Below are 24,824 nucleotides of genomic sequence, written 5' to 3' on the forward strand. Positions count from 1 at the left end.
TCCCCCACCCACCTGGATGTATCTGGAGGGCTGGGGGGGGGGTGCGGGCAGCCAATGTCTCCTGCAGTCTTTAGCTACTGCATTCCCAATCCTCCTCCTTTATTGGGTTAACTCCTAGACAAGCTCGAAGCCCCAGTGCAGGTGCCCCTTCTTCTGGGAAGCCTGCCCTGACCACCTCCCCAGGTCCACACAAGACCCTTCCCTGTGCCCGGCGCACATTGCAATGCCCTGTTTACCTGTCAGCTGCTTCCCCTGGAGGGAGAGATGCTCCCCCTCCAAAAGAAAAAAGAAAAAAAAAAGAGCCACTAACTGAATGGATGGATGAGTCAATCTCTGCCCCCCCTCCCCCCCCACTGCAGGAAATGTCTGGGAACAGATTTGAGTGGGAGGTTCCAGCAGGGCCTGGGAGAAGTCCCTGTGGGCTTAGACACCTAACACAGCCCCCCACCCCCTCCTACAAGTGGGTCAGCCTCCCCCTCTTCCCACAGCCACCCCCCAACCCCCAGCCAGCCTCCAGATGTGGTCCTGTCTCTCTGTCTTCTTCCCATCTGCACAGGCTGGCCGGCTCCCCCAGCATCGCGGGCAGCCGGGGCCCAGCGTCTTCCTATTTTAGACATCTCGCCGCCTCGGTCCCTTCTAATGTTTCCAGCCCAGGCTGCGGGGGGAGAGGAGAAAGAGGTGACTGCTACTTTAAATGTGCTGGATGCAGGGGGGGGCGGAGAGCGGCCTGCGCCCAGCAAGACCCAGTCATCTAGTTGGAAAAGCCGCCAGATGGAATACAAAAGCAGAAAGGCCGGCGCTCATGGAGACGGCCTCAGTTCATAAATCAGGCAGGGCCACGGCCCAGGGGCCCGAGCACCATGGAGCCCGACTCCCTCCTGGACCCAGGCGGCTCTTACGGTAGGTGGTGGAGTTGGGCATTTCAGCTGCGGCAGACTTTGCTCTGCTTCAGGAATCGAAGTCAACAGCCGGGCAACTGCGTGTCTCAGGGCTCTGGGGGTGCATGGGTGCCCAGATCACCAGGCAAAGGGGGGAATGGTGGGAAGGGGAGGCTGGGGGGGGGTCTCCTGTGGGCCTCGGGCACTGGGCTAGGGGCTGGGGAAGGGAGAGAGTTTTTTGGTTTGTTTGTGTTTGGCTCTTGGCTAAGAAGAGAGGGAAGGAAGTTTGCAGGTCCCCGGCTGGCCCTCAGACTCAGCGGCTAATTGAATGAGTGTGACATCTTCCCGTACTGTGCGCAGACACAGAGCCCGCAGCGGGGCTGTCTTATGACTAAAAGGCAGGACGCAAGCTCCAAGTGCTCCTCCACAGAGTGAGTCCTGGGCGAAGTTGTCTGGGACAGAGGCCGAGGCCCCTCTAGGGGGGAGTTTCTGCTAGCTTGGGGCTCCCTAGGGACCAGCATGGGGCTCCTGGCACTGCCCCATGGGGTCGGGCTGTTGGCCACACAGTGTCCATCTCTGGGTAGCACGGGGCAGGGGTGGGGGGAGGGAAGAGCAGGTTGGGAGGGGCTCGTGGGGGAGGAAGGCTCTGTTCACCTCAAAGATGAGATGTGAAGAGGCTGCCTTTTAGGGGTTCCATTTCCTCTTAGGACCATGGTCTCCACTAAAAATAGAACGTCCGCTCTCCTCCCCCCAACCCCAGCCTGGTCCAGTGTCAAAACCCCATTCCTGGACCTAACCCTCCCTCTCCCTCCTACCTCCCCCTCCCCCGTGGCCAGTGCCTTGGGGACACGGCTGTGCCACGTTTGGAGCTGCAGGCCCCAGGGGAGTGTGGCCAGGCCCAGCCCAGGTCTTGGCACGTTGGCCATCGATCGGGTGGCCTGTGGCTGACCTCGGAGTGCCGGGTGCCAGGCTGGGTGTGAGGGCTGGGGGTATTTCATCCTAAGAGAAAAGATGGGGTTTAGTGGCTGGCGGAGTGGGGAGTGGGGGGAGGGGGGACAAGGGAGAGAGGGGGGGAGGGAATCAAGGAGAAAGAACAGCTCCTGGTCTGGAAGAGTTCCCCCCCTCACCCCAACCTACCAGGGCTGGGAGGGGGGGGTTCTGGTGCCTCCAGGGAGAGCGGGAGGGGCAGCCATGGCCAAGCTGGAAACTGAGGCTTGTTTTCCCCTCCCTGTAGGGCACTGGGCACACTGGGCCCCCTTGACTTGGCCCGTTGGGGAGCCTGCTGCTGGCATCCGTAGGTGCGCCTCGGGCAGAGAGGGGTCTGGGACTTGAGGAAGAGGCACCGAGACAGAGGAAGGCCTGGCAAGGAGGCAGGCCGGGTGGGAGGTCCCAGGCGTAGCTGGTGGAGGCTGGCCTCACAGCCCGGGCCTCCCACACAGCTAGCCTCCGAGATGCTATGTTGGGCCAGAGCAGCAAGGGAAGCAGGTCCCTCCTTCTGTCTGGACTCTGGTCTACATTCATTCATTCATTCATTCATTCATTCATTCAACCTTCATTTCAAGTCTTGGACTGGGCTGTGGGGTCTAAAAATGAGCCTTCATGACACCCCCAGGTTAGTCTGGGAGACACACCTACTCTGAGCTGAGTAAGCCAAGGCTCTAAGCCCACACTTGCAGTCTTAGAAGGCTGCCTGGAGGAGGCGACTCCTCCCCTGAGTAAATCAAGGACTGTCTTTGTCAGCTGCTTGTGGTGTTGATGTATTAGAGACAGGGAGGCTTACACGATGGAAGTTTCAGGAACAACAACAGTTCCATGTTCTGGAAGTGAGGTGTTCCAAGGCCCACAGTCCAGCAGGTTGAGACCGAGTGTCCGTGGAGGCTTGCTTCCCGGCTTGCAGGTGGCTACGTTCAGCTCAGTCTTCCCATGGCTCAGGGAGCAAGTGTGCAAGTGGAGAGGGCGAACAAGGGGCACGCTGCTGTGTTCCCATGGGGACACTAATCCTCTGGGCTCAGGGAACTGGCTCATAGAGCCTCTATCCAAATGCAGCCTTGCAGGCCTCTGGTTACAGCTCCTCCATGTAAGTCTGGTTGAGGACCCAGAAACCTTCCCTCCCTGACCTTCTCCTCCTCCCACCTCACCCTCTTTTCAAAACCCTCTCTTCACCTGGCACCATTGGTTTTTCCTTTTCTCTCCCAGCTTCTGCCATAATCATAGGTTTCCAAGTCCATCTCACCCCAGGGCCTTTGCACATGCCTCTGCTTGGGGCGGTGGGGGGGGAGGGAGAGGATTGTCCTCTCAGTCTACACTAAACCAACTCCTTTTTTTCTCATTCCCCAAATCCACTGAAAAGTCACCTCCTCAAAAAGCCTTCCCCTAGGTCATGTATTACCCTGTCCCCAAGCCATGAAATAATGAAGTTTAGGCCCAACTCTCATAGTCTCTCTTGTCTTAGAGAGTTTTTGTTTGCATGGCTTTGTCACGTGTTTAATCTGGGTGCCCCCCCCCCCCAATCTGCCAGTTCCCAGTCTGCCCTGCCTCTGGCTGTCTCCTGGTATGCAGTAAGCACCCAGCAAATACTTGATGGATGAGGAAGGGAGGGAAGGGATCCCTAATAGAGGTGCAGCAGGTGGGGAGGGGGGAGAATGGCACAGATGAAGGGTTTGGCAGGATCTAGAAGCTTCTCTGGTGCTGACAGGTATGGGGTGCTTTCGGTTGGGGGCTGGCAGACTAAGGTTCTTGGTGGGGTCTGGGCGGGCCAGCGTCGGGTGTGGTGGAGCTGGGGTGAGCTCTGGGCTGCGTCCCTTGCTTCACACCTGTCCTGAGCTCACTCTTCCCCAGGATGCAGGGGCTGGGCCTGTGGGGTGCATGGGGAGGCAGCCACCGGTACTGCAATACAGACAGGGCCCCCCCCACAGAGGACCAGAAGTGGCCTAGAGGGAGACTCAGGTCGCAGCCACAGGGGGAGCTCCAAGCCAATGTGGGAAGATGCACAGGAGAGAGCAGAGAGGCTGTGTGGTGACCCCGCTGCAGAGCTCCTCATGGGCAGGCCTCAGTTTCCCTATACAGACATGATGTGAGGGTCAGACAAGATCTGTTCCTTTACTAGGCATGGTGATGCATGCCTGTAATCCCAGCACTCAAGAGGCTGAGGCAAGCCGGGCACCGGTGGCTCACAACTGTCATCCTAGCTGCTCAGGAGGCTGAGCTCTGAGGATCTGGTTCAAAGCCAGCCCAGGCAGGAAACTCCATGAGACTCTTATCTCCAGTTAACCACCAGAAAACTGGAAGTGGCACTGTGGCTCAAGTGGTAGAGCACTAGCCTTGAGCTGAAGAGCTGAGGGACAGTGCCCAGGCCCAGAGTTCAAGCCCCACGACTGACCAAAAAAAAAAAAAAAAAAAGAGTCTGAGGAGGAAGAGCTCAAGCGTGAGGCCATCCTGGGCTAGGGATGTGAAATCCGGCCTCAAATCCAGAGCCTCCCTTACCCCCCCACCCCCCAACCCCCCACCTGCAAAAAAATCTGTCCTTCAGAAAAGCACATTCTTCCATCTGTCTTAAGATTGGCAGAGAAGGGGAAGAAAGAGGGCCTGACAGCAGGCCAACCCTAATGGAAGACCCCGCTCTGCCAAATGCTCTCTCTCCCGTGCTCACGAGGCCTGTGGTTTTGGTTGCCACACTCCAAGCATATAGGTTGACACTCTCGCCTGACTGATGCTTAAGAGTAAGGATGTTGGGGGGAGGGGGGCAGGCAGGGCCGTGTCTTTACTACCACTGTATCCTCAGGACCTCACACCTCGCCTGGGCCTGAGGAGGGGCTGCACACAGCCATTGAGTGAATGGATGAGTGAACAAGTGAATGGACAAGTGAATGAATGAATGAGTTGAAAGAGTAGTAAATGAATGTATGGGCAAGTGACTGAGTGAATGGACCAGTGAATGAATGAGTAAATGGGTGGTTGAGTGACTCAGTGAATGAATGAGTGAATGATGAGTGAATGTGTGAATAAGTAAAAGAGTGAATAAATAAGTGAATTAGTGAGTAGATGAATGAGGAGTGAATGAATGAATGAGTGAAGGAGTGAGTGGGTGGGTGCATGAGTAATTGAGTGCTTGAGTGAGTTAAAAGAGTAGCAAATGAATGAGTGGGTAAGTGAATGAGTGAACGAATGAGTAAATGAGTGAGAGAATGAATGAATGAGTTAAAAGCAGAGTGGCTGAGTACTGAGTGAAGGAGTGAATGGGACCACCCACCCTTCAGTCGCCCCTCCCCTCATCCTTCCTGGAATGAGAGCTACAAAAAAAAGTGGCTGGCAGCCGGGCACCGGTGGCTCACGCCTGTCATCCTAGCTGCTCAGGAGGCTGAGATCTGAGGCTCGTGGTTCAAAGCCAGCCCAGGCAGGAAACTCCATGAGACTCTGATCTCCAATAAACCACCAGAAAACTGGAAGTGGAGCAGTGGCTCAAGTGGTAGAGTGCTTTGCCTGGAACTGAAGAGCTGAGGGACAGCGCCCAGGCTCAGAGTTCTAGCCCCACGACAGACCCTCCCCCCAAAAAGTGACTGTCATTTTGGGGCACTGGACTCTTTGTCCATAATGTTCCAGTGCTGGCCATTTCAGCTCCCAAGCCTCAGCCCTTGGCACTGGTCTCCCCTGTGGCCCGCGCCTCACCCCCCCATCCCTCCTGCCAACACCCCCCCCCCCCCCCCGCCGTTGCTGGGTGGCCTGGAGCAGGTCCCTGCTCCTTCCCCAGACTCAGCCACCCCTCTGATGAGTGGGCCCACCCAGGCCTGCCCTGCCTGCAGTGCCCTGCTCCCTATACCCCAGGGGAGCCGGGGTCATGCACTGGACTCTGGCTGGGGGTCAGACAGACTGGGGGAGGACCTGGAAGAGGCCAGTGGGGATTGGCAATCCTGCGAATGTGGCGCTCAGGAGCTCAGTGCCTTGGCTCTTCCTGACCCTTACCAGCAAGGACATCTGTCCCCAGGGCCAGGTGGAGGCCGGGCCACTGGCAGGCCCATAGATGGGTGCCATTTTATTGCCCGTACACTGACCTGAGCAGCTGCCCTGTGCCAGGCTGCGGGCACCTCTCTGGTGCATTGTGGGTTGTCTACTCGGGTCCTCACAGCCAGGCTGGGCCTTTGCATGAGGCAACCCGAGGAGGACACTGAGGCTCAGGGAGCTGAATGATTGGCTGCCCACAGCCATGATCTGAGCCCAGACCGCCGGGCTGCAAAGCGTGAGATTTGGGTTCTGAGGCACTGGCTCTGAGTCATTAGAGTCAGAGCTGCCACGGGTGCAGGCTCCCTGAGCTGGCTGATGGAAAATTCTACCTTTTTCAGAGAATGTGAGGAAAGCAGTTCAATGAAGAGCGGACTACTGGCAGGACAGGAACCCCAGGGGCTCAGCGGGGGACAGCCAAAGGCAGAAGCAGCTGTAATGGATGGGCTTGGTCTAATGAAAGAGCTATTTCAGGCTGGAAGCCCTCAGGGGGCTGATGTCTCCAGCTGTGGCCCTTCCCAGAAGAGGAGAAGGCCAACATGCCATCTAGGGGCTTCGACTCCTCTGGGATGGTGACGTGCCAGCTACCAGCCTCGTTCTGTCACCTTCCCACCGACCCAATGAGCTCTGTGAAGCTCAGAGAGGCAGAGTGACTAAATTAAGCCACACAGCCGGGGATGGTATCTAAGGAACATGCCCCCTGGTGGTATCTCAGGCCTCCTTCTGGCCCTACTAACTCAACAGGTCCTGACCAAAGACCTGTGACTCCCAAGCCTCAGTTTCCCCCTCTGTGAAATGATACTAGCCTGGCCTACTTGGGGTGAAGAAGGGTTGCGAGAATCTAAATCCATCTTGCTCTGGGTCCCTCTCCGGCTCAGGCTGGTAGGGGCTTCATGGGAATTGAAGTCAGAGAAGCCTTCTTCCACCTTAAGCCCTTCCCTGGGGGGAGATGAGGCCCAGCTGGGGTCCTTTTTATTGAGCACTTACAATGTGATCAACTCTATGCTGAATGCTTTCTTTTGTTGTTACTGCTTTTGGTGTTTGTTTTGCTTTGTTTGTGTGCTGGTAATTAGGGCCTAGGTGCTGTCCCTTAGCTTTTTTTGCTCAAGGCTGGTGCTCTACCACTTGAACCACAGCTCTGTGTGTGTGTGTGTGTGTGTGTGTGTGTGTGTGTGTGTGTGTGTGTGTGTGTGTTGGTAAATTGGAGATGAGTCTGATAGACTTTCCTGCCTGGTTGGATTGCCTGGTCAATCCTCAGATCTCAGCCTCCTGAGTCACTAGGATTACAGGTATGAAACATATGCACCCAAAGTTCTGCATGAATGGGATCATTACAGTCCTTGCAAGCCCACCAAGGCTCGGAGGGCCCTAGGCCACTACGCCAGTGAGGAAGACACGTGTGGTTTGAACTCAGGACTCCCAGAAGCTGTTTTCTTCCACACTGTGCTCCCGCCTGGCCCCTGGTACAAGGGGCTTTCTTGTGCCTCCGATCTGCTGGCTGGATGATGCCTGGGCCTCTGGACATCCTAGCAGGTGGAGAAGTGGGGGAACTTAGGGAAGAGGCTAAAATCAGGAAGAATGGCCAGTAAGAAACAATGAGGCCAGAAAGGGAGAGGCTTGAATCAGTGATGCACCTGAGCCTGGGGCCACAAGCTGCACAGGAAAGCGGGGGCTGAAGGCCAGGGGTGAGGGGAGGAGGGAAGGGCATTGTGTCTGGACCGGGCAGGGCTGGGCCAGGACAAAGCTTTGCTGAGAGCAGTTTCTCATGGCACCTCCACATGGAATTAGCCTTGATCGGAAGCCAGCCAGGGACTTTCTCCTTTGGAGCAAGGGGGGGGGTAGGGGAGGGGTAAAGGGGGGTGGATAAATGGTGTCTTCTATTGATCTGGCCAGCAGCTGCCTCCTTGTGAGGCCTGGTGAAGATCTTTGCTAAACCCATCTGCAGCTCTCCTCCACCTAATGGCTTTCCTGGCACTCATTAAATTCCCACTTTGTAGATGAGCACTGGCCACCATCTTTCCTGTAATGATGGGGACCTGGCACCCAGGTTGCCGGACCAATGGATGCCCCAAGTCTAGCCTTCATCCCACAAGTGGGGACCATTGCCTTAGCTATGCTGTGGGCTGCTGACCCCATTCGAGGCCTTCCGAACTCTGGAAAGCCTCCCCCAAAAGTCAGCTCCTGGAGCCCAGCAAAGCTGGAGTGAGTAGGAAACAGCCCGAGGCATGTGGACACCAAGGGGGAAAGGTCCACTGGAATCTTCTTGCAAGATGGAGGCCAAAGGAAGAACCAGATGCACCCAAGGTCCATCCTGCCTCCTAAAACATCCACATCCACCAGTGTATCAAAAACTGAACTCACAGCCAGGCGGCGGTGGCTCACGCCTCTAATCCTAGCTACTCAGGAGGCTGAGATCTGAGGATCACAGTTCAAAGCCAGCCTAGAAAGGAAGATCCATGAGACTCTTATCTCCAATTAACCACCAAGAAACCAGAAGTGGCCCTGTGGTTCAAGGCAGTAGAGCGCTATCCTTGAGCAAAAGAGCTCAGGGACAGTGCTCAGGCCCTGAGTTCAAGCCCCGTGACCAAAACCAAAACCAAACAAAAAACTGAACTCACTGAGAGGGCTCAAGGCAAGCCACAGTCTGACCGCTCAGACACCCTGCCCTGGTCTCTGCCACAACCTTCTCCATCTATTCCCACCATCCTGAATTAATCTCCGCTGGCACTTGCCATTCTCTGTCACCTTTGCCCTTGAGGATCACCCTGCCTGGACTGCTCTCCCGTCTCAGCTTTGCCTGCTGACCCTTGACGCTGGTCCATCCTGAGGCCAAGGCGCCACTCACCTCCTCCAGGAAGCCCTCTTGTTTTCCACTTGCCCTCCTTGTGTGTGTGTGATTCCTGCTGAACCAGACTGAGAACTGGAGAGGCTGAGCTAGATAGGGTGAGGAAAGGGGCAGGATGATCCCTGGTCTCCAGACCACCAGGCAGAATGGCAAAAGAGGTGGGCGTCTGTACTGAGAGGGAGACATCCATGGCAGAGAAGATTCTGGATGGGAGGGACGAAGATGGTTTCCTGGCTTGTGGAGCTATGTGAGGGCTTTCTGTAGTCTGTGGTGGTGCTTCTAGATGTGACAGGGAGAGAGGCCTCAGGTCATGTCTGAGGAGACTGCTCGTTCACCCAGTCATTCAGGTTTGTCTGCCTCCCCCAGGAAGCCCTCCTAGACTAGTCGCCCAAGGCCATTCTCTCCTCTCCTTGCCCATACTTGCTGCTATTCCTCCCCTCTGTGTCCTGGCCTAGACCTTTGAATGCTTCAGTGGGGAAGGAGCCCCGTTGTCTAGCAGAAGGGCAAACATACAGAAAAGGCCAGTCCTCTTGCCAGAACAGAGCGGCCTGGGTCAGTAGCAGAGGTGGGGGGGGGAGGGTAAGTTCCCCTCCAATCAGAAGCACGCACCCAGGTGACTGCATTCCTCCAGGTAGAGGAGTGTGTGGACAGGGAGCCTGGGGGAGGGTCAGGCTCCATGTGAGGCTGGAATTTCAAAAGAGCCAGAGCTTGGAGACCGTGGTTCCTAGGTGGGGGGTGTTCACTTCCTCACCTGACTTCCTGTCCAGCACCTTTTCCCTACTTGACTAATGGTGGAAGGCTGGGCCCTGAGAACAGAGGATAGAGCCATTGGCCAAGGCAGTGGAAGGCTATTCTAGAAGGAAACTAGAGAGATGGAGAGGGAGGGCCTGGCCCAGAAGCAGAGGTGGTCAGGACCCTCATCCTAGAGGTGGGGCAGAGGGATTCCTTTCCTTCCCATGAGGCTTTGAACTTTGGGCAGGTGCCAGGGCCCATGTTGAACATTGGCCACCTTAGCTACTTTAACTCCTCCACAATGACTCCTGCTGGTTGCTAGAGACCCAGGCAGGCACTGGGCTGGGGCTGGGCCTCGGGGAGGAATTCAGATCCCAGCGAGGTGAGCAGGATCTAGTGATAGGCCTTGCCTCCCAGACCCAGACTGTGAACTTTCTCCTGCCCCTTGAAACGCACGCATAGTTCCGACCAAGAGAGGGATTTGCTTGTGCTGAGTTTTCCCCCAGAACTCCCAAGAGCTCTAAACTTGTGATTCACCCCAAATAGAGCACCCAGCTCCCCACCTGAGCTAGCTTTCCACCTGTGGGAGGTCCCAGTCCCCGCAGGAAGGAAGAGTCCAAGCAGGCTGGAGCCCAGGTCAGCTGTCACATGGCTAGGAAGAGACAATGTTGGGATTTGAACCTTGGCACTCCTGCTTCTGAAGCCTACGTGCTACCCACCGGGTGCTGGTTGTTCAAAGTCCTCATGGAGGGCTCTGTTCCTTGGCCTGTTACAGGGAGAGGCAGGAAGGACTATGTCAGAGCCACAAGGGGCCAGAGATCTCCAGTGACCTCTCCATTCCTTGCATAGAAAGTCAACAGTGCCAGTGACTCCTGTCTGTCTATTTAGGAGACTGAGATCTGATGATGGAGGTTTGAAGCCTGCCTGGGCAGGAAAGTGTGTGACTCTTATTGCCAACTAACCACCAAAAAATGCTGGGAGGCCAGACACTGGTGGCTCACGCCTGTAATCCTAGCTGAGATCTGAGGATTGCAGTTCAAAGCCAGCCAGAGACGGAAAGTCCAGGAGACTCTTATCTCCAAATAACCCTCAGAAAACCAGAAGTGGCGCTGTGGTTCCAGCTAGCCAGAGCACCAGCCTCGAGCTGAAAAGCCCAGGCCCTGAGTTCAAGCCCCAAGACCTATCCCCCCCAAAAAAATGTGTTGGGGAGCAGGCAGGAGCTGCAGAGGGGGATGGGTTCAAGCTCAAGCTGTAGCAGGAGCCTGCTGAGCTCCAGTGTCTCTGCTGTGGATGGCAGTGCCTCATCCCCCAGCTAACCTGGGATCCCTAAATTTGAGGAGAATCCCAGCACTCAGGCCAAGCTGCTGGAGAACAAGAGCGCTTGTGTTTGAGGAGAGGAACTCCCCCCTCCCTCCTCTCCCCCCTTTCCACCCCATAGCTGGAGAGCTATGTGGGACCCATGGAGGGGGCAGTAGGGGTGTGCAGGGCCAGGGGGCGGGGCACAGGCTGGGGAAGGGGCTTGTGAGATGGAAAGGGCTGGAAGGGCGTTGGGAGCTGCCCTCTGCCTATGCATCTGTCCACAAACAGGCCCTTTGCCTGCGGAGGGCCCTGAAACTCATCCAAGGGCAGGATCAGAGGTCAGGGGTCAGTCTTTCAGGCGAAGGCCAGCACAGGGGGGCTGGAGAGCAGGCAATCCTCCCTCCCTCCCCACATATACTTTCTTCTCTGGAAGCCCAGAGCGTCTTGAGCAGTCTCCCAAAAGCCTGTGACATGCTACAGAGCTCCCCTTGATCTCCAATGGCTAATGCCTGGCAGAGAGGCTGGCAGCCCCTCAAATACCCAGACTCATTAAGCCTTTGTCCTCTCCTGGGCCCCCAGTGCCTGCCTCTTCCCCACTTGCAGTCCCCCCTCTTCCCCAATTTACCAATTCCTACTTATACCTTTGGTCCTACTGCCTCCAGGAAGCCTTCTGTGATTTAGCAACAGTGACAACACCAGGAATGTGCACCTTAACAGTCTGCTGTGTAGGCCCTGACCTGAGGCACACCGGGTCTGTCTGGTCTCTCCAGCCACAGGCTTCCCTAGAAACTAGTGACCTGAGTGCTGGTTGAGGAGGGAGAGCGGGAAGATAAAAATGTGCTTTTAAAAAGGGAAGAAAGCAGACATGGAAGTGTGGGCGGGCCCTGTCCTGGCCTCTAGGAAACATGCCAGGGCTGAACATGGACACAAGACACAGTGTCTACAGGACTCAGTCCCCTGTAATGACAGCATGCTGACAGAATCCTCTAAGCTGGGGCCCTGATGCCACCAACATCAGTGACACAGGGGATGCTGCCAGTGGTTCACACCTATAATCTTAGCTTACTCAGGAGGCTGAGATCCGAGCATCATGGCGCAAAGCCAGCCCAGGCAGGAAAGTTCACGAGACTCTTTTCTCTAATTAAACACCAGAAAGCTGGAAGTGGCGCTGTGGCTCAAGTGGTAGAGCACTCACCTTGAGCTGAAGAGCTGAGGGACAGCACCCAGGCCCAGAGTTCAAGCCCCATGACTGATCAAAAAAAAAAAAAAGAGAGAGAGAGAGAGAGAGAGGTTGGGGGGAGCTGGGTAGGAGAACCCCTTCCTTTCCCTAAACTGACAGCTTACTTCTACTTGACAGTTTCTGCCCTTTGAAACAAGGAGCTTGTGGCCCCCTTGGTTGAAGGAGCACTGGTCCTAGCCCCTCCCTTCTTGTACAGACGGGTAGAAAAGGCCTAGAGAGGCCCAAGGGTGCCCACCCATGTCCCGGGAGGATGGGACCCGCCCACCTCCTCGCCCTTCCTGCCCAGCCAGGCCGCTCTCTGTTGAAAGCATAAACATATGAGTGCATGAATAGGAATCTGAAAGTAGGTTTTGTTTGGTAACACGAAATGACAACAAAGGACACTTGGTTTCTGGGGCAAAGGGTGGGGGCTGGGGGAAAGGCTTTAGCCCGAAGCTGGGAACAGAGAACACGGCTGAGCGGTCACCGTGCACTTCGTTAATTACTTTGTTCCCAGCTTCTGCCAAAGCTGGCTAAACACTTTTCCCAGATTCCCCAATTTTGGCCAAGGCAGCACCAAGCTTGAGAATCAGGATCTGGGAGATTATAGTCCTGACTCCTTCTCCCTTTACTTCGTTGACATTGGCTAAATATTGATCTTGGGGACTCTGTTTCTTAGTTAATAAAATTTAGCAAACACCACCCCTATCTTGCGGTGAAAGGGATAAATAGGACAGAGAGAAAGAGCTGGACTCTTCCCGGTAGGGCAGATTTTTTTTTTTTTTTTCTAACAGCTCAGTGCTGGTGGTTCACACCTGTAATCCTAGCTATTCAAAAGGCTGAGATCTGAGGATCATAGTTGGAAGCCAGCCTGGGCAGGAAAGTCTGTGAGATTCTTCTTTCCAAGTGACCACCACAAGACTAGAAGTAGAGCTGTGGCTGAAATGGAAGAGTGCCAATCTTGAGCAAAAACGCTGAGACAGTGCCCTGAATTCAAGCCCTAGTATCAACATGCGCATGCGTGCATATGCACACACGCATGCATGCATGCACACGTGTGCACACACACACAGAATGAGTGAGATAATGGATAAATTTAAGAAAAATTAGGGATGCTTGGAAGGAATGTTTGATGGACTGAAGTTGACCTGGTCCTTTCCCTGGGCTTGGAGCCTGCCCTGGGTCGCTGTGGGCCCACTGTGCTGGGCTTCTCTCTGCATTTGCAATAAACATGCAGAGGTGGGATCCATTTCGCCCCTAGATGATTTGGGGTGATAAAGAAGTAACTTTAGCTGCTTTGAATTGAATCTGCTCTCCAGAATGTGTAACAAACCTGGAAATTAGAATTGCCCCGAAGCTGATTATTCGGAGAGGGTACCTCCTGGCATTAAAACTAAATTAGATCAAGGTACCTGTGTTATTAGCAAAATAATTCCCTATGATTAGAGAAGGCAGCCGTGAATCCTGATGGCAGATTGAACTTCAGGTGACTTACCTGAGACAAATAACTGTGCAGAAATCACAGGCTCATTTAATCGTTTCGCTATAGCATTGTATTTAGGTAATTATGCTAATGGCTCTAAGAAATCACCTTTGGTAGTGTGGGAGGGGGAGGGCTTGAAACAGAGAGAGATCAAGAGGCTGAGAGCCATGCTGGACTCCAAAGGAGACCTTCTGGAGGGTGCTGGTATGGCCCGTTTGTCAATTAGGAAGAAATCTTTAAGCAATCAGAACTACTGTGATAGACATCATTCTTCAGATTATCTTAGTAGGGGAAATTGAATTTGTCAAAGTTCTGCGAAGTAAGTTAAACTGTAGAAGCTCTGTACTTTTGGGTCCATCAATTGAGCAAACATCTGTGAGTGTGTCCTGTGTGTGCTAGGCAGGGCTATGGCCACTGACAGGGTGAGCACCAACATTTAAGAGTGTGTCTGAACCAGGCGTGGGGTGTGGTTGTGCATGCCTGTAATCCCAGCACTTAGTAGGCTGAGAAAGAGGAGGAAAATATATATGCTTTCTGGATATTGTCTAGATCCAGTGAGGCAGAGACAGAATTGTGTCCGTTTTGGTGACAGGGAAATGGATTCTCAGAGGAAAGGACTTGCCCCGGGACTTGGTGAGACTGCAATGGACGTGGCCACTTCTGCCCAGCCAGTGGGAAAAGGGTCAGAGCCAATAGCTTCTACAGATGGGGAGGGCCAGGTTGACAGGGAGGCTGAAGATCAGAACACCGAAGGACTCAGGAGGACCTGAGGGTTGGACAATGGTGGGAAGGAGCGAGTCGGCCGGATGGGAGGAAGGAAACAGCTTTTTAGCATAAGTATGTCCCAAATATTGCATTAGATGTACTACAACACAAGTTATTCATTGTTATATAAATACATGTATATTTCTCCTCCTCCATCTACTTCTTCCCTTCCTCTTCTTTCTCATCTTTCCCTTCCTCCAGCTTCTTTCTCTTGTGTTTCTTTTTTTGTTTGTTTATTCATTAAAAAAAAACAATAACAGCCAGGTGCCAGTGGCTCATGTCTGTAATCCTAGCTACTCAGGAGGCTGAGATCTGAGGATCGTGGATCAAAGCCAGCCTGGGCAGGAAAGTCCATGAGACTCTTATCTCCAATTAACCACCAAAAAGCCAGAAGTAGTGCTGTGGCTCATGTGGTTCAGGAACAGTGACTAGCCCAGAGACCAAGCCCCACAACAGACAAAAATAAAAAAACAAAAACAACAAAAAACAATAACAACAAGGTCTCACTGTGTAGCCCAGCCCAGCCCCAAAATTGAGATCCTCTTTCCTGGGCCTCCTGGTGGCTGTGACTGCAGGTGTGAACTACCACACCCTGCATTTTTTTTGTTGGTTGTAGGGCCTGGGTGCCATCCCTTAGCTCTTTAGCTCAAGGATAGCGCTCTACCACTTGAGCTACAGCGCCACTTCTGGCTTTTTCTGTTTATGTGGTGCTGAGGAATGGAACCCAGGGCCTCATGCATGCAAGGCAAGCACTTTACCACTGAGCCAACTTTCCAGCCCTGCATATTTTCTTTTTCTCTTTTTTTGCCGGTCATGGGGCCTGAACTCTGGGCCTGGGCACTGTCCCTCAGCTCTTCAGCTCAAGGTTAGCACTCTAGCACTTGAGCCACAGTGCCACTTCTGGCTTTTTCTGTTTATGTGGTGCTGAGGACTCGAACCCAGGGCTTCATGCATGCAAGGCAAGCACTCTACCACTGAGCCACCTCCCCAGCCCCTGCATATTTTCTTATACAACCATTTTACTACTTACCCTTATTTTTTGTTGTTTCTGAAGACAATCTTCCTTCTGGCTGCAGAGGGGAAACACATTAAGACCTCTACTCCCTCTACTTCCTGATCCCATCTGAACCCCAAATGGGCTCCAGTATCTGCTTTGTCTTAGCCTGTGCCAGCTTCTCTGCCTCTCCTGGGACCTGGCTTGTCCCCTTGAGGATGACTTAGCCTCCGTCACTGTTGGTTTCAATGTCACTGACTCCTTGGGGACATGTATGCAGGCCAGAGTACCTAGCAAGTGTGTGGGGTCCTTCTGGTGCCCTGTGGGGCTGCAGGAGGGGGCTCTACATGGGAAGTTCGTGAGGAGATTTACTGGGCTCAGCGTCTGATGGCTGACCTGTCCTGCCGTCTCATCACCAGGCACCAAAGGTGGCCTAGGGAAGACCCTTCAGAGTTATCCAGAATATTCTTTTCCTGGGTTGACCAGCCACTGGATGTAGAACATTCCAGAAAAGGGACTGTCACCTCTGATGAGGTGACTGTCTGTCACAGAGCAATCCCAAATCACTGACACTGAAGGGTGCCACCCAGCAGCCTTCCACAGGAAGAGGAAGTTCTTTATTCTAGAAGTTGTCTGTCATAGCATCTTCCAGCCCCAGACACCACCCTCCCAGGCTTCCCAGCTCTCTGTGTGTTGTGGCCACCTTCTGAACCGCGATCCTGTTCATCTCTAATGGGCTTCTAATCTGGTACCTGTAACTCTACGCCCCTCCTCCAGATTCAGAGGTCTGAATAAAATCTGACGACTACTCAGGAGGCTAAGATCTGAGGATCACAGTTCAAAGCCAGCCCAGGCAGGAAAGTCTGCGAGACTCTTATCTCCAATAAACCACCAAAAAACAAAAGCAAAAATAAAACTCCACAAAAAAAATGCTGAGCATGGCTCCAAGTAGTAGAGTGCTAGCCTTGAACACAAAAGCTCAGAGATAGTGCCTAGGCCCTGAGTTCAAGCCCCAGGACTGGCACACACACACACACACACACACACACACACACACACACACACACACACACACACACACACACACACACACACACACACACACACACACATTGATTGACAAGTTACTCTATTTCCCTGCCTAGAATCTCTTAGACTAACCTCTCCAAAGTCCTAGCTCCTGGGCCTGGAACTCAGGGCCCTGGTAACCTGGTCCTGCTTTTTTTTTTTTTTTTTTTTTTTGGGTCCGGTCATGGGGCATGAACTCTGGGCCTGAGCACTGTCCCTCAGCTCTTCAGCTCAAGGTTAGCGCTCTACCACTTGAGCCACAGTGCCACTTCTGGCTTTTTTCTTTTTTGCTTATGTGGTGCTGAGGAATTGAACCCAGGGCCTCAGGCATGCAAGGCAAGCGCTCTACCACTGAGCCACCTTCCTAGCCCCTGGCCCTGCTTTTTGTAACTGCTCTGCCTGCCCCCCCCCCCCCCCGTCCCCCCTCCACCTAGTTTTCTCATGGCTGCCCTTTAACTTGAGCCTAGTGACCATTGTTTGTAATTCCCAGAGCACACTGGACCATTTTGTTTGTTTGTTTGGTGTGTGTGTGTGTGTGTGTGTGTGTATGTGTGTGTGTGTGTGTGCCAGTTCTGGGGCTTGAACTCAGGGCCTTAGATGTCTCTTAGCTTTTCTGTTCAAGGGTTCAAGGCTAAGGCTTTACCACTCGAGCCACAGCTCCACTTCTGGCTTTTTTTTTTTTTTTCTGGTTAATTGGAGATAAGAGTCTCACATACTTTCCTGCCTGGACTGGCTTTGAACCTTGATCCTCAGATTTCAGCCTGCTGAATAACTATAATTACAGGCGTGAGCCACTAGCACCTGGCTATTACATGGTTTTTTTTTTTTTTTTGCAATTTCCTCTTTGCCTAGCTGTCTCCTCCCCCCCCCCCCCCCCCACCAACTGCTCCGTTAAGACCACACCAAGTCATCTCCTTGGAAACCTTTCTTGGAGCCCCTTCTCCCTCCCAGGCTGGCTACACCTCTGTCCTAGCCATCATCAGCTTATGTTTGGCAGCTAGTAGGATCATTTCCCATGCAGGCCATTTGGTCAGCACCCAGGATTGCTCCAGGTACCCTGGTGGCACGGTGGCCTGTGTCTTTCCCTTGTGCCTGCTCTAGTTACCTGTGACCCCAGCCCAGGCCCTTGACTTAGGCGGTTGGAGAATCCATAAACAGCAGGGGTAGGTGTGAGAGAAATTGCAGAGGCAGAACAAAGCTCCAGGCCTGGTTAGACTCCAACAGGGCTGCACCCCTCTGTGCAGGCCCGCCCTGGGAACGGAAACCATTCTCCTGTTGAGTAGCACCTCATCCTTCCCACACACCTAGTGGCCCATTCCAGCCTCATGCTGTCAGGTACTTCCTTACTCTCAAGCATCTCAGAGCAGAAGCAGGGTTTGCACCTCACTTCCATCATGAAGGAAAGGCCCACCAGCCTGGTGAGAGATGAGGTTACTGGTTAGTTTATGTACTATGATAACACACCAGAAGCACAACTAGGGTAGTGCAAAGCCCAGAATCAAACAGACATGGGTTTGAGGACAGGCTCTGCTATTGACATGCTGTGTAAACTCCTGCAGGTTGCTTGCACTCTTGGAGCCTCTGTTTCTTCCAGTGGAAAGAGCTGGGACGAGAACTTACTTAGAGGTAGCTGGGAGAAATGAAAAGAGAGTACATCCAAGTCATTTGGCAAAGCACACAAACTGGCTTGTCCATATCCTCAGACATAAAGAAACTTCCGAGACTTACAGCCTCAGGGGAGTAAGATAAGGTAGCTAAGGGGAAGACGTGACCAGAGGACTTGTAGAGAGCCTGAGGGACGGGAAGGGGAGATGCCAGGAGCAGAAGTTTCCATGAGGGAAGGGTTATCCAGAGCCATCGATAAGAGGGAAGAACATCCCTGCTACTGACAGGAAGCCATTGGTGTTCCTGAAAGTCATGAAGAAAGATGGCAGACCGTAAGCCGGGTGGGTTTCTAGCCCTGCATGACCATCTGCAGGGGTGGCTCAGATGTCATCAGGATCATACTCTACTTCAAAGGGGATTGTCTCCTTAGCTCAGAATGTGCTATCAGGACCTTGGAGGCAGGAGAAAACCACACAGCCCTGTCCACGTTGTGGGTTTATTTGAACATGCCACATGTGTGACATCAGCTAGTCTGGGCCACCCATCCGCAGGCCCGGGGCCGGGGCACTGTCTCAGCGGGAGCCGCCCACAAGTGGACACATACATATATGTGTGTGTGCTATTATTATTATCATATGCATGTATCAGCTAGACAGACACAGCGCAGCCAGTGCATTTGGCAAATCATTCCAGACATATCCCTGGGGAAAATGCCACAGGCTCTGTCACCCCTACAGATGGAAGCTGGCAAGGAAAAAGACAGACCCAGATTGGGGTCCCTCTGATATGTGTGAGAACAGATTGGGCTGTGGGGAGACAGAGTGGGAGCAGGGAGAGGGGAGAGGGGGAAGGACCCTAGGAGACCGACTTGGAGCATGCCTCTTACCCTCCCAGCTTCCAGCCAGCCTCTGGGCCACTTGCCTTGGTTCAGAACTGGTAAACACCCTTGTATTTCGCTATTAGCATACACAATAACCCAACTGGGTTCCTTTGACCCTTTCCTGCAGTGATCTTCCTCTTGGCTAATGTTTACATAACTGCCCCCTGGCTGAGAACAGGGCCGTGCATTCTGTATCTGTGATCAGGTTGAGTCCCCATCCTAACTTCCTTGCCCTAAACTCTAGTCCCTTTCTGGTTGTTTCAAACTCTGGTACCAAGGCTCAGTTACATGTCATGGTGCCTTAGGTTACACAGTTGGCCAGTGGCTCAACCTAGGTGCGGCACAACTCTCTCCCACCCCCAAGCTGAGAACATTCCATGAACACTGGTAGAGGGCTGGCTCTCCTTTGGCTAGTTTGGCTTGAGCCCTTTCGGTTCCTGGGTACAGAAGCACTCAACTCTTCCATTTGTTTAACAAACCCTCTGAAGTCCAGGCCCTGTGCAGGGGCTCACACAAGGTTTGTGACCTGGAATAACTCAGTGCACTCCAAGACACAGCCCCACAACCAAGGGTGGAGGTATTCTGCCCGGAGAGAGGGTGGAAAGTGCCAGAGGGCTCTCCTGGGCTGGAATGTCTGCTAGACAGCACTAGGAGACCTAGGGGAGAGTTTGTGCAAATTCAAGGGCAACAGAGAGCTGGGGGCTTGGAGGCCTGGCTGTGTGGGAGCAGGGATCAGCCAGGTGCAACTAGGGTGTGAAAAACCCCAGTGGAGTCTGGGGAGGGAGCTATTCATGTTCTTCAGGGTGACTTGCACTCCACCCCCAGCCAGGCTTTGCGTGGAGCAGTTAGACGTGATGAATGTTATTAAAATAAGGCAAGTGAAGTTTGGAGCAGGGTTGGACCTTAGGTGGGCCCACATCAGATTTGCTCTGTGCCTTGTAATAAAGCTTTGGAAACTTGGAGGCTGGTGGTATAACTTAGTGGCACAGTGCTGTGTGTATGTGTGTGTGTGTGTGTGTGTAAAAGGGTAAAAGCCCTTTCCTTCTCTTGTGTGTGTGCTCTCATTTCTGGCTTTTAACAAACTTTTGGTGGCTAACTGGAGAGAAAGTGTCTCATGAACTTTCCTGCCTGGGATGGCTTCAAACCCTGATCCTCAGATCTCAGCCTCTCATGTAGCTAGGATTACAGGCCTGAGCCACTGGTGCTGGGCGGGCTACTAGGGCTACTACTGTTTCTTTTGAATACTGATTTGTAAAAGGCCTTTGTGTCTTTGACTATTGCTTTGCCCAGATCTCCTTTTGCTAACAGGATTTTTGCATTTCAGTTAAACTCCCATCTTTTTCTTGATAGATTGCACTTCCTGAGTCTTCTTCCAGAAATCCTCCCTCTTATAATTTATTTTTGGTGTTTTAAGTTGTCAATACGTCTGAAATTGATCTTCTGCACATGGTGTGAGGTGTGAATTCCATCTCATCTTTTTTTTTTTCCTAGCACGGATATCCAATTGCTCCAAAGCCATTTATAGATGAGTCCCCCCTTTCCCCCACTGACCTACAAGTGCCACCTCTGTCTAATATTGTTTCCATACATGTGTGGGTCTATCTTTAACACATCTATTTTAGTCTACTAACCTTGGTCCAACACCTCACATTCCCACTGTACCTCCTTAGGCTCCTCCCTTAATTCAAAAGAGCCAGGGGCTTCCAGGGAGTCAGTCACATCTTAATTCTCCTTTGCATGTTCATTCATTCCTGGAATGTGGGTGTAGTGCTTTGGTTTACAAAGGGGTCTCTCCACTATTCCTTCTTGGGGGCGGGGATGGGGGGGGTCTGATGCTTCATTTTGTAGAAAGGGTGAAAAGGTTTGCCGAGGGCCAGAAAGCGCTGGCTTTAGGGTTCTTCCAGACTGCAAAAGGTACTCGCTGTAGTGTCCAAATCCTGAAGGCGTTTATTGCTCCCCGTATCTGATCTTTTCTCAAAACCGCTGCTCCGCCACTTTCGTGTCGGGGCTGGAGGGCTCAGGTCGGGAAGTGCTGGAGACCCGTAAGAAGTGGGGGTGCTCCGTGTTCTGGGGCACTGTCAGAGGCTCGAGGTCAGCGAGAGGAATCGGAGCCGGTTTCAAGGGGTGCGTCTCCGGGCCCGCACTTGGGCCCAGGCGCTGGCCCCCCAAGGACGCCGGCTTCCCCCCGGAATCAGAGGCGGTCTCCCGGGCGCCCGCCCTCCCGCCTCGCCCGGCAGGAATGCGAAGGATCAGCTTTCAGCCGAGCCGCGGCCGCCTTTCCGGGGAGCTCCCCTGCCCGGCCAGGCCCTGCCCAAGTGGCCGAATTAACTGGTTCTGTCTGTCCGACTGGGAGAGCAGCTCTTCGCTAAAAATAGCGCCCTGCCCTGGGCGACCCGAGCCCGCCGGAGCCCCGGAGCCCCGGAGCCGGGGCAGGCAGACACCCGTGGGAGTCCGAGCCCGGGACGGCCCGAGGATCCCAGGAGGGCCCGGCACACCACGCCCGCCCCGGGCCCGGCTGGGGATCGACACCCCCTCAAACTCCCTCCCCACCCCCCCCACAAGGCCGGGGTCCCCCTTCCCCCCGAGAACAAGCACTGGCCCCGCAGGTGCCGCGGAGGGTGGAAGGCCCGCGAGCCGAGGCCCGGCCCGGGCCGGCCGGGATGGGAGCCGGCGGCGGCGCGGCCTCCCGCGCCCTGGCCTGGGCCTCGCTGCCCCTGCTGGGGCCTCCGGCCGGCGCGCTCTGCCGAGGTAAGCGGGGCGCACGGCGGGCGTGCCCGCGCCCCTTCCCCGCGCCCCGGAGGAGCTGGGGGGGGCGCGGAGAGGGTGGGCTCGTGTTCCTTCCCGATCCTCCTTCCCCTCCTCTCCCCTCCACTCCGGGACTCGGGAGGGGGCCCGAGGGAGCCCGGGCTGCAGGGACCGAGGCTCCTGGCGAACGTAGCAAATGAAGAAGTTTGGGAAGATCGCTATCCTCTCCCACCAGGTACCCCCCGCCTCCCCCCCGCGCCCCAAAGCGGTCTCCACTCCCCGCGCCCTTTGTGGCCTCAGTGTGCCTGTCTGGAGAATGGGACCATAAAGTGGGAAAGCTTTAGCATTTGCAGAGAAGTGGGGAGGGGGGCCTTCTGGGGCGCACCGCTGCGCGGGGGGGAGTCCGCGGGGGCTTCCCGTGGGTGGGGTGCGGGGGTACCTTCCTCTTCCCGAGTTTCTGGAGTCTGGTGGGCGACCCAGGCTGGACGCACGGGGAAGTTGAGGAGGGGCGCCGCGGGGCGGTGGGGTGGCCGCGGGGTGAAGCTGCGGGTGTGTGTGTGTGTGTGTGTGTGTGTGTGTGTGTGTGTGTGTGTGTGTGTGTGTGTGTGTGTGTGTGTGTGTGTGTGTGTGTGTGTGTGTCTTTATCTTTGACCTTCTGGGACGGGCGGAGGTGGGGGGGCCCGTGTCCGGCCCGGCCTGGATCCCCGTGGGCGGGCGGGAGGGTGGAGATGGGGGCCGATTGACCCAACAGGTGCGCCCCGCCCCTGCCCTCCTCTCCCCCTCCGCCCCCACCGGGCCGGGGCTGGGCTGGGGCCGCGGGGCGGCGGGCGGAGCCGCGGGGCGGCGGGGGCCTGCGATTGGCGGGGCTGGGCTGGCCGAGCGGGCCGAGCGGGCCGGGGGAGCCGGGAGGCCGGGGGAGGCCGGGGGACGGCCGCGGAAGGCGCGGAGCCCCGCCGGAGCGTGCGCGCTCCTGCCCGGCCTCCCCGCTCCGCTCACACCACGGCCGGCGCCACGGAAACTTTCCCGCCGCCGCCGCCCTGGGGGCCCGGGACCCTGAGACACGGCGACTCGCAGACCTGGCGACCCTGGCCTGGGGACGCCCGGGCGCCTTTGGGATGGCAGAGCCCCGCGGCCAGGCCGGCGCGTAAAGGTAAAAATAAATGAAAAAAACCGGATTCAAAAAGAAAATAGTGATCTCTGGCCAGGTTGAGGAGGGCCCTGGCAGTTTGCGGGGATCCTGGGGCTCGAACGGATCTGGGGTTCTGATGCGAAGTACTGGGGAGCGGGGGGGGGGACAGGACTGGGTCGGGGCTCCCCCCCTCCCCCCCGTCCTGCGCCATGCGTTGACCCTTTAAACTTTGCTGTGCCTTTGGCCTCTGTCTCTGGCCACACCGGGCAGAGCTGGGGCGGTAGCTGGCAGGAGTTGGTGTGTGTGTGTGTGTGTGTGTGTGTGTGTGTGTGTGTGTGTGTGTGTGTGTGTGTGTGTGTGTGTGTGTGTGTGTGTGTGTGTGTGTGTGTGTGTGCTGGGGCGGTAGCTGGCAGGAGTTGGGGTGTGTGTGTGTGTGTGTGTGTGTGTGGTGGGGTTTGTCTCCAGTGAGCTCCTACAACTTCACACCTGATCGCCTCACCCCCAAGTTGTTGCCTAGGGCCGGGCGCCCTCCGTTATTCGGAAGGCAGGTGACTGACGTCTGTTTTTTTTTTTTTTTCCTCATTCTTGGCCTACTGGAGGCCCCACCCGCCAGGAGAACCCCCTGAACTATAGAGAAGAGGCTCTGAGCACCCCCCCCCCCCCCCCCCCGCAGCTTCCAGTTCCCAGTCTGATGGGCAGGATTGGGAGATTTTTCTGGTTTCTACTCTTCTGAGTTATCTGGGCAGTGCCTGACACTCCTCTGCCGCCCTCCCCCCCCCCCACCTCAAGCTCCTGGATTTTATTTATGGGTGGGTTTATTTATGGTGGGTGGGGGGGGGGGAAATACCTGCTAGGAGAAGATTGAGATCGTTCCAAACTTCTTAGTTTGCTCACCACTAGAAAGCGTTGTAAGTAACCTTTAACAAGATTCACTCCTTCCTTTTTCTTTCTTCTTTTTAAACTAAGACCATCCATTTGAGAATTAAAAAGCAAACACCTAGTTCTGGAGCCCAGAGAATCTGAGTTCAAATCCCCTCCATCCCCCAACACACACCTCTGTTCACTAGCTGTGTGCCCTAGGGCAACTTTTCTAACTTCTCTGGGCTCTGTAAAAAGAAAGAAAAGAAAAGAAAAAAGGAAAAAAAAAAAAACAGCAGGGGGATTGATTAAGGCTTACAAGCCACAGTTCGTTGCCCACACCTGTGGGGGACATGTGCCTTTAGTGGGTTTGCAGGCCTCTGATTTAACATGGTCTCACCCATTCCCTTCTCAAAGGAACGAATTAACCAGCATGATGAGGAGAGGAGAGGGAATCGTCTAGCCCTCGCTCAGGCTGCATCCCCTAGTCTTTCTGGCTAGAATCTTCTTGTGACTGTGAACTGCATAGAGCTGCTACTTTCATGATCGGGCATCTCCAGTTGGTTTTTTTTTTTTTTTTTTTTTTTTTTTTTGTCGGTCGTGGGGCTTGAACTCTGGGCCTGGGCGCTGTCCCTCAGCTCTTCAGCTCAAGGCGAGCGCTCTACCACTTGAGCTACAGCACCACTTCCGGTTTTCTGGTGGTTTTATTGGAGATAGGAGTCTCACGGTCTCTCCTGCCCAGATAGGAGTCTCACGGTCTCTCCTGCCCGGGCTGGCTTTGAACCATGATCCTCAGATCTCAGCCTCCTGAGTAGCTAGGATTACAGGCGTGAGCCACCAGCGCCCGGCTCCAGTTGGTTTTTTAAAAAGCATTCTTCCTGTTGAAAGCAGAAATCTGTGTCCCTGTTACATCTACCCAGAGATCCTAGCTCAACCCTCCAGGCATCTCTTTCTGGCTCAGGTATTCACTGTGGTCCCCAGGGGCCTGGCATTCTGTTCCTTCCCTCAGGCATCCAACACACACACACACACACACACACACACACACACACACACACACGTGCACACACACAGAAACTGAGTTTGGCAATGATCAGAGCACCACTTACTGAGTTTATGCTGTGTCCTGTGCTGGGGTTTCCTGAAGACAACCTCATGAGGTCAACCCTTTTCTTATCTTCATGTGGCATCTAAAGAAACAGGTTTGCAAACTGGAGGTGTGGCTCAAGTGGCAGAATGCTGAGTTTACTCTCCAATATCACAAAGAGGAAAGAGAGAGGAAGGGAAAGGAAAGAAAAGGAATAAAGAAAACTAGGAGGAGATGGATCA

General features: G+C 54.5%; 1 protein-coding gene across 2 annotated transcripts in view; it reads left to right on the plus strand.

Moving 5' to 3' along the window:
• The first annotated feature begins 630 nt into the window (after nucleotides 1–630).
• Nucleotides 631–24,824, plus strand: part of Dab2ip (DAB2 interacting protein) — a 179,934-nt gene continuing 155,740 nt past the window's right edge. Inside the window, exon 1 of one of the 2 annotated variants that reach the window (XM_070012905.1) lies at nucleotides 631–900. In XM_070012905.1, coding sequence (XP_069869006.1) covers nucleotides 861–900 — 40 coding nt within the window. In that variant the 5' untranslated portion in view covers nucleotides 631–860. Of the gene's footprint in view, nucleotides 901–22,437; nucleotides 22,659–24,824 lie in introns of those variants that run through there. The other variant, XM_070012953.1, reaches the window with a different exon arrangement.

Source organism: Dipodomys merriami, unplaced genomic scaffold, assembly GCF_024711535.1.
Source record: "Dipodomys merriami isolate MVZ:Mamm:240054 unplaced genomic scaffold, mDipMer1.0.p SCAF_11, whole genome shotgun sequence".
NCBI lineage: Eukaryota > Metazoa > Chordata > Mammalia > Rodentia > Heteromyidae > Dipodomys > Dipodomys merriami.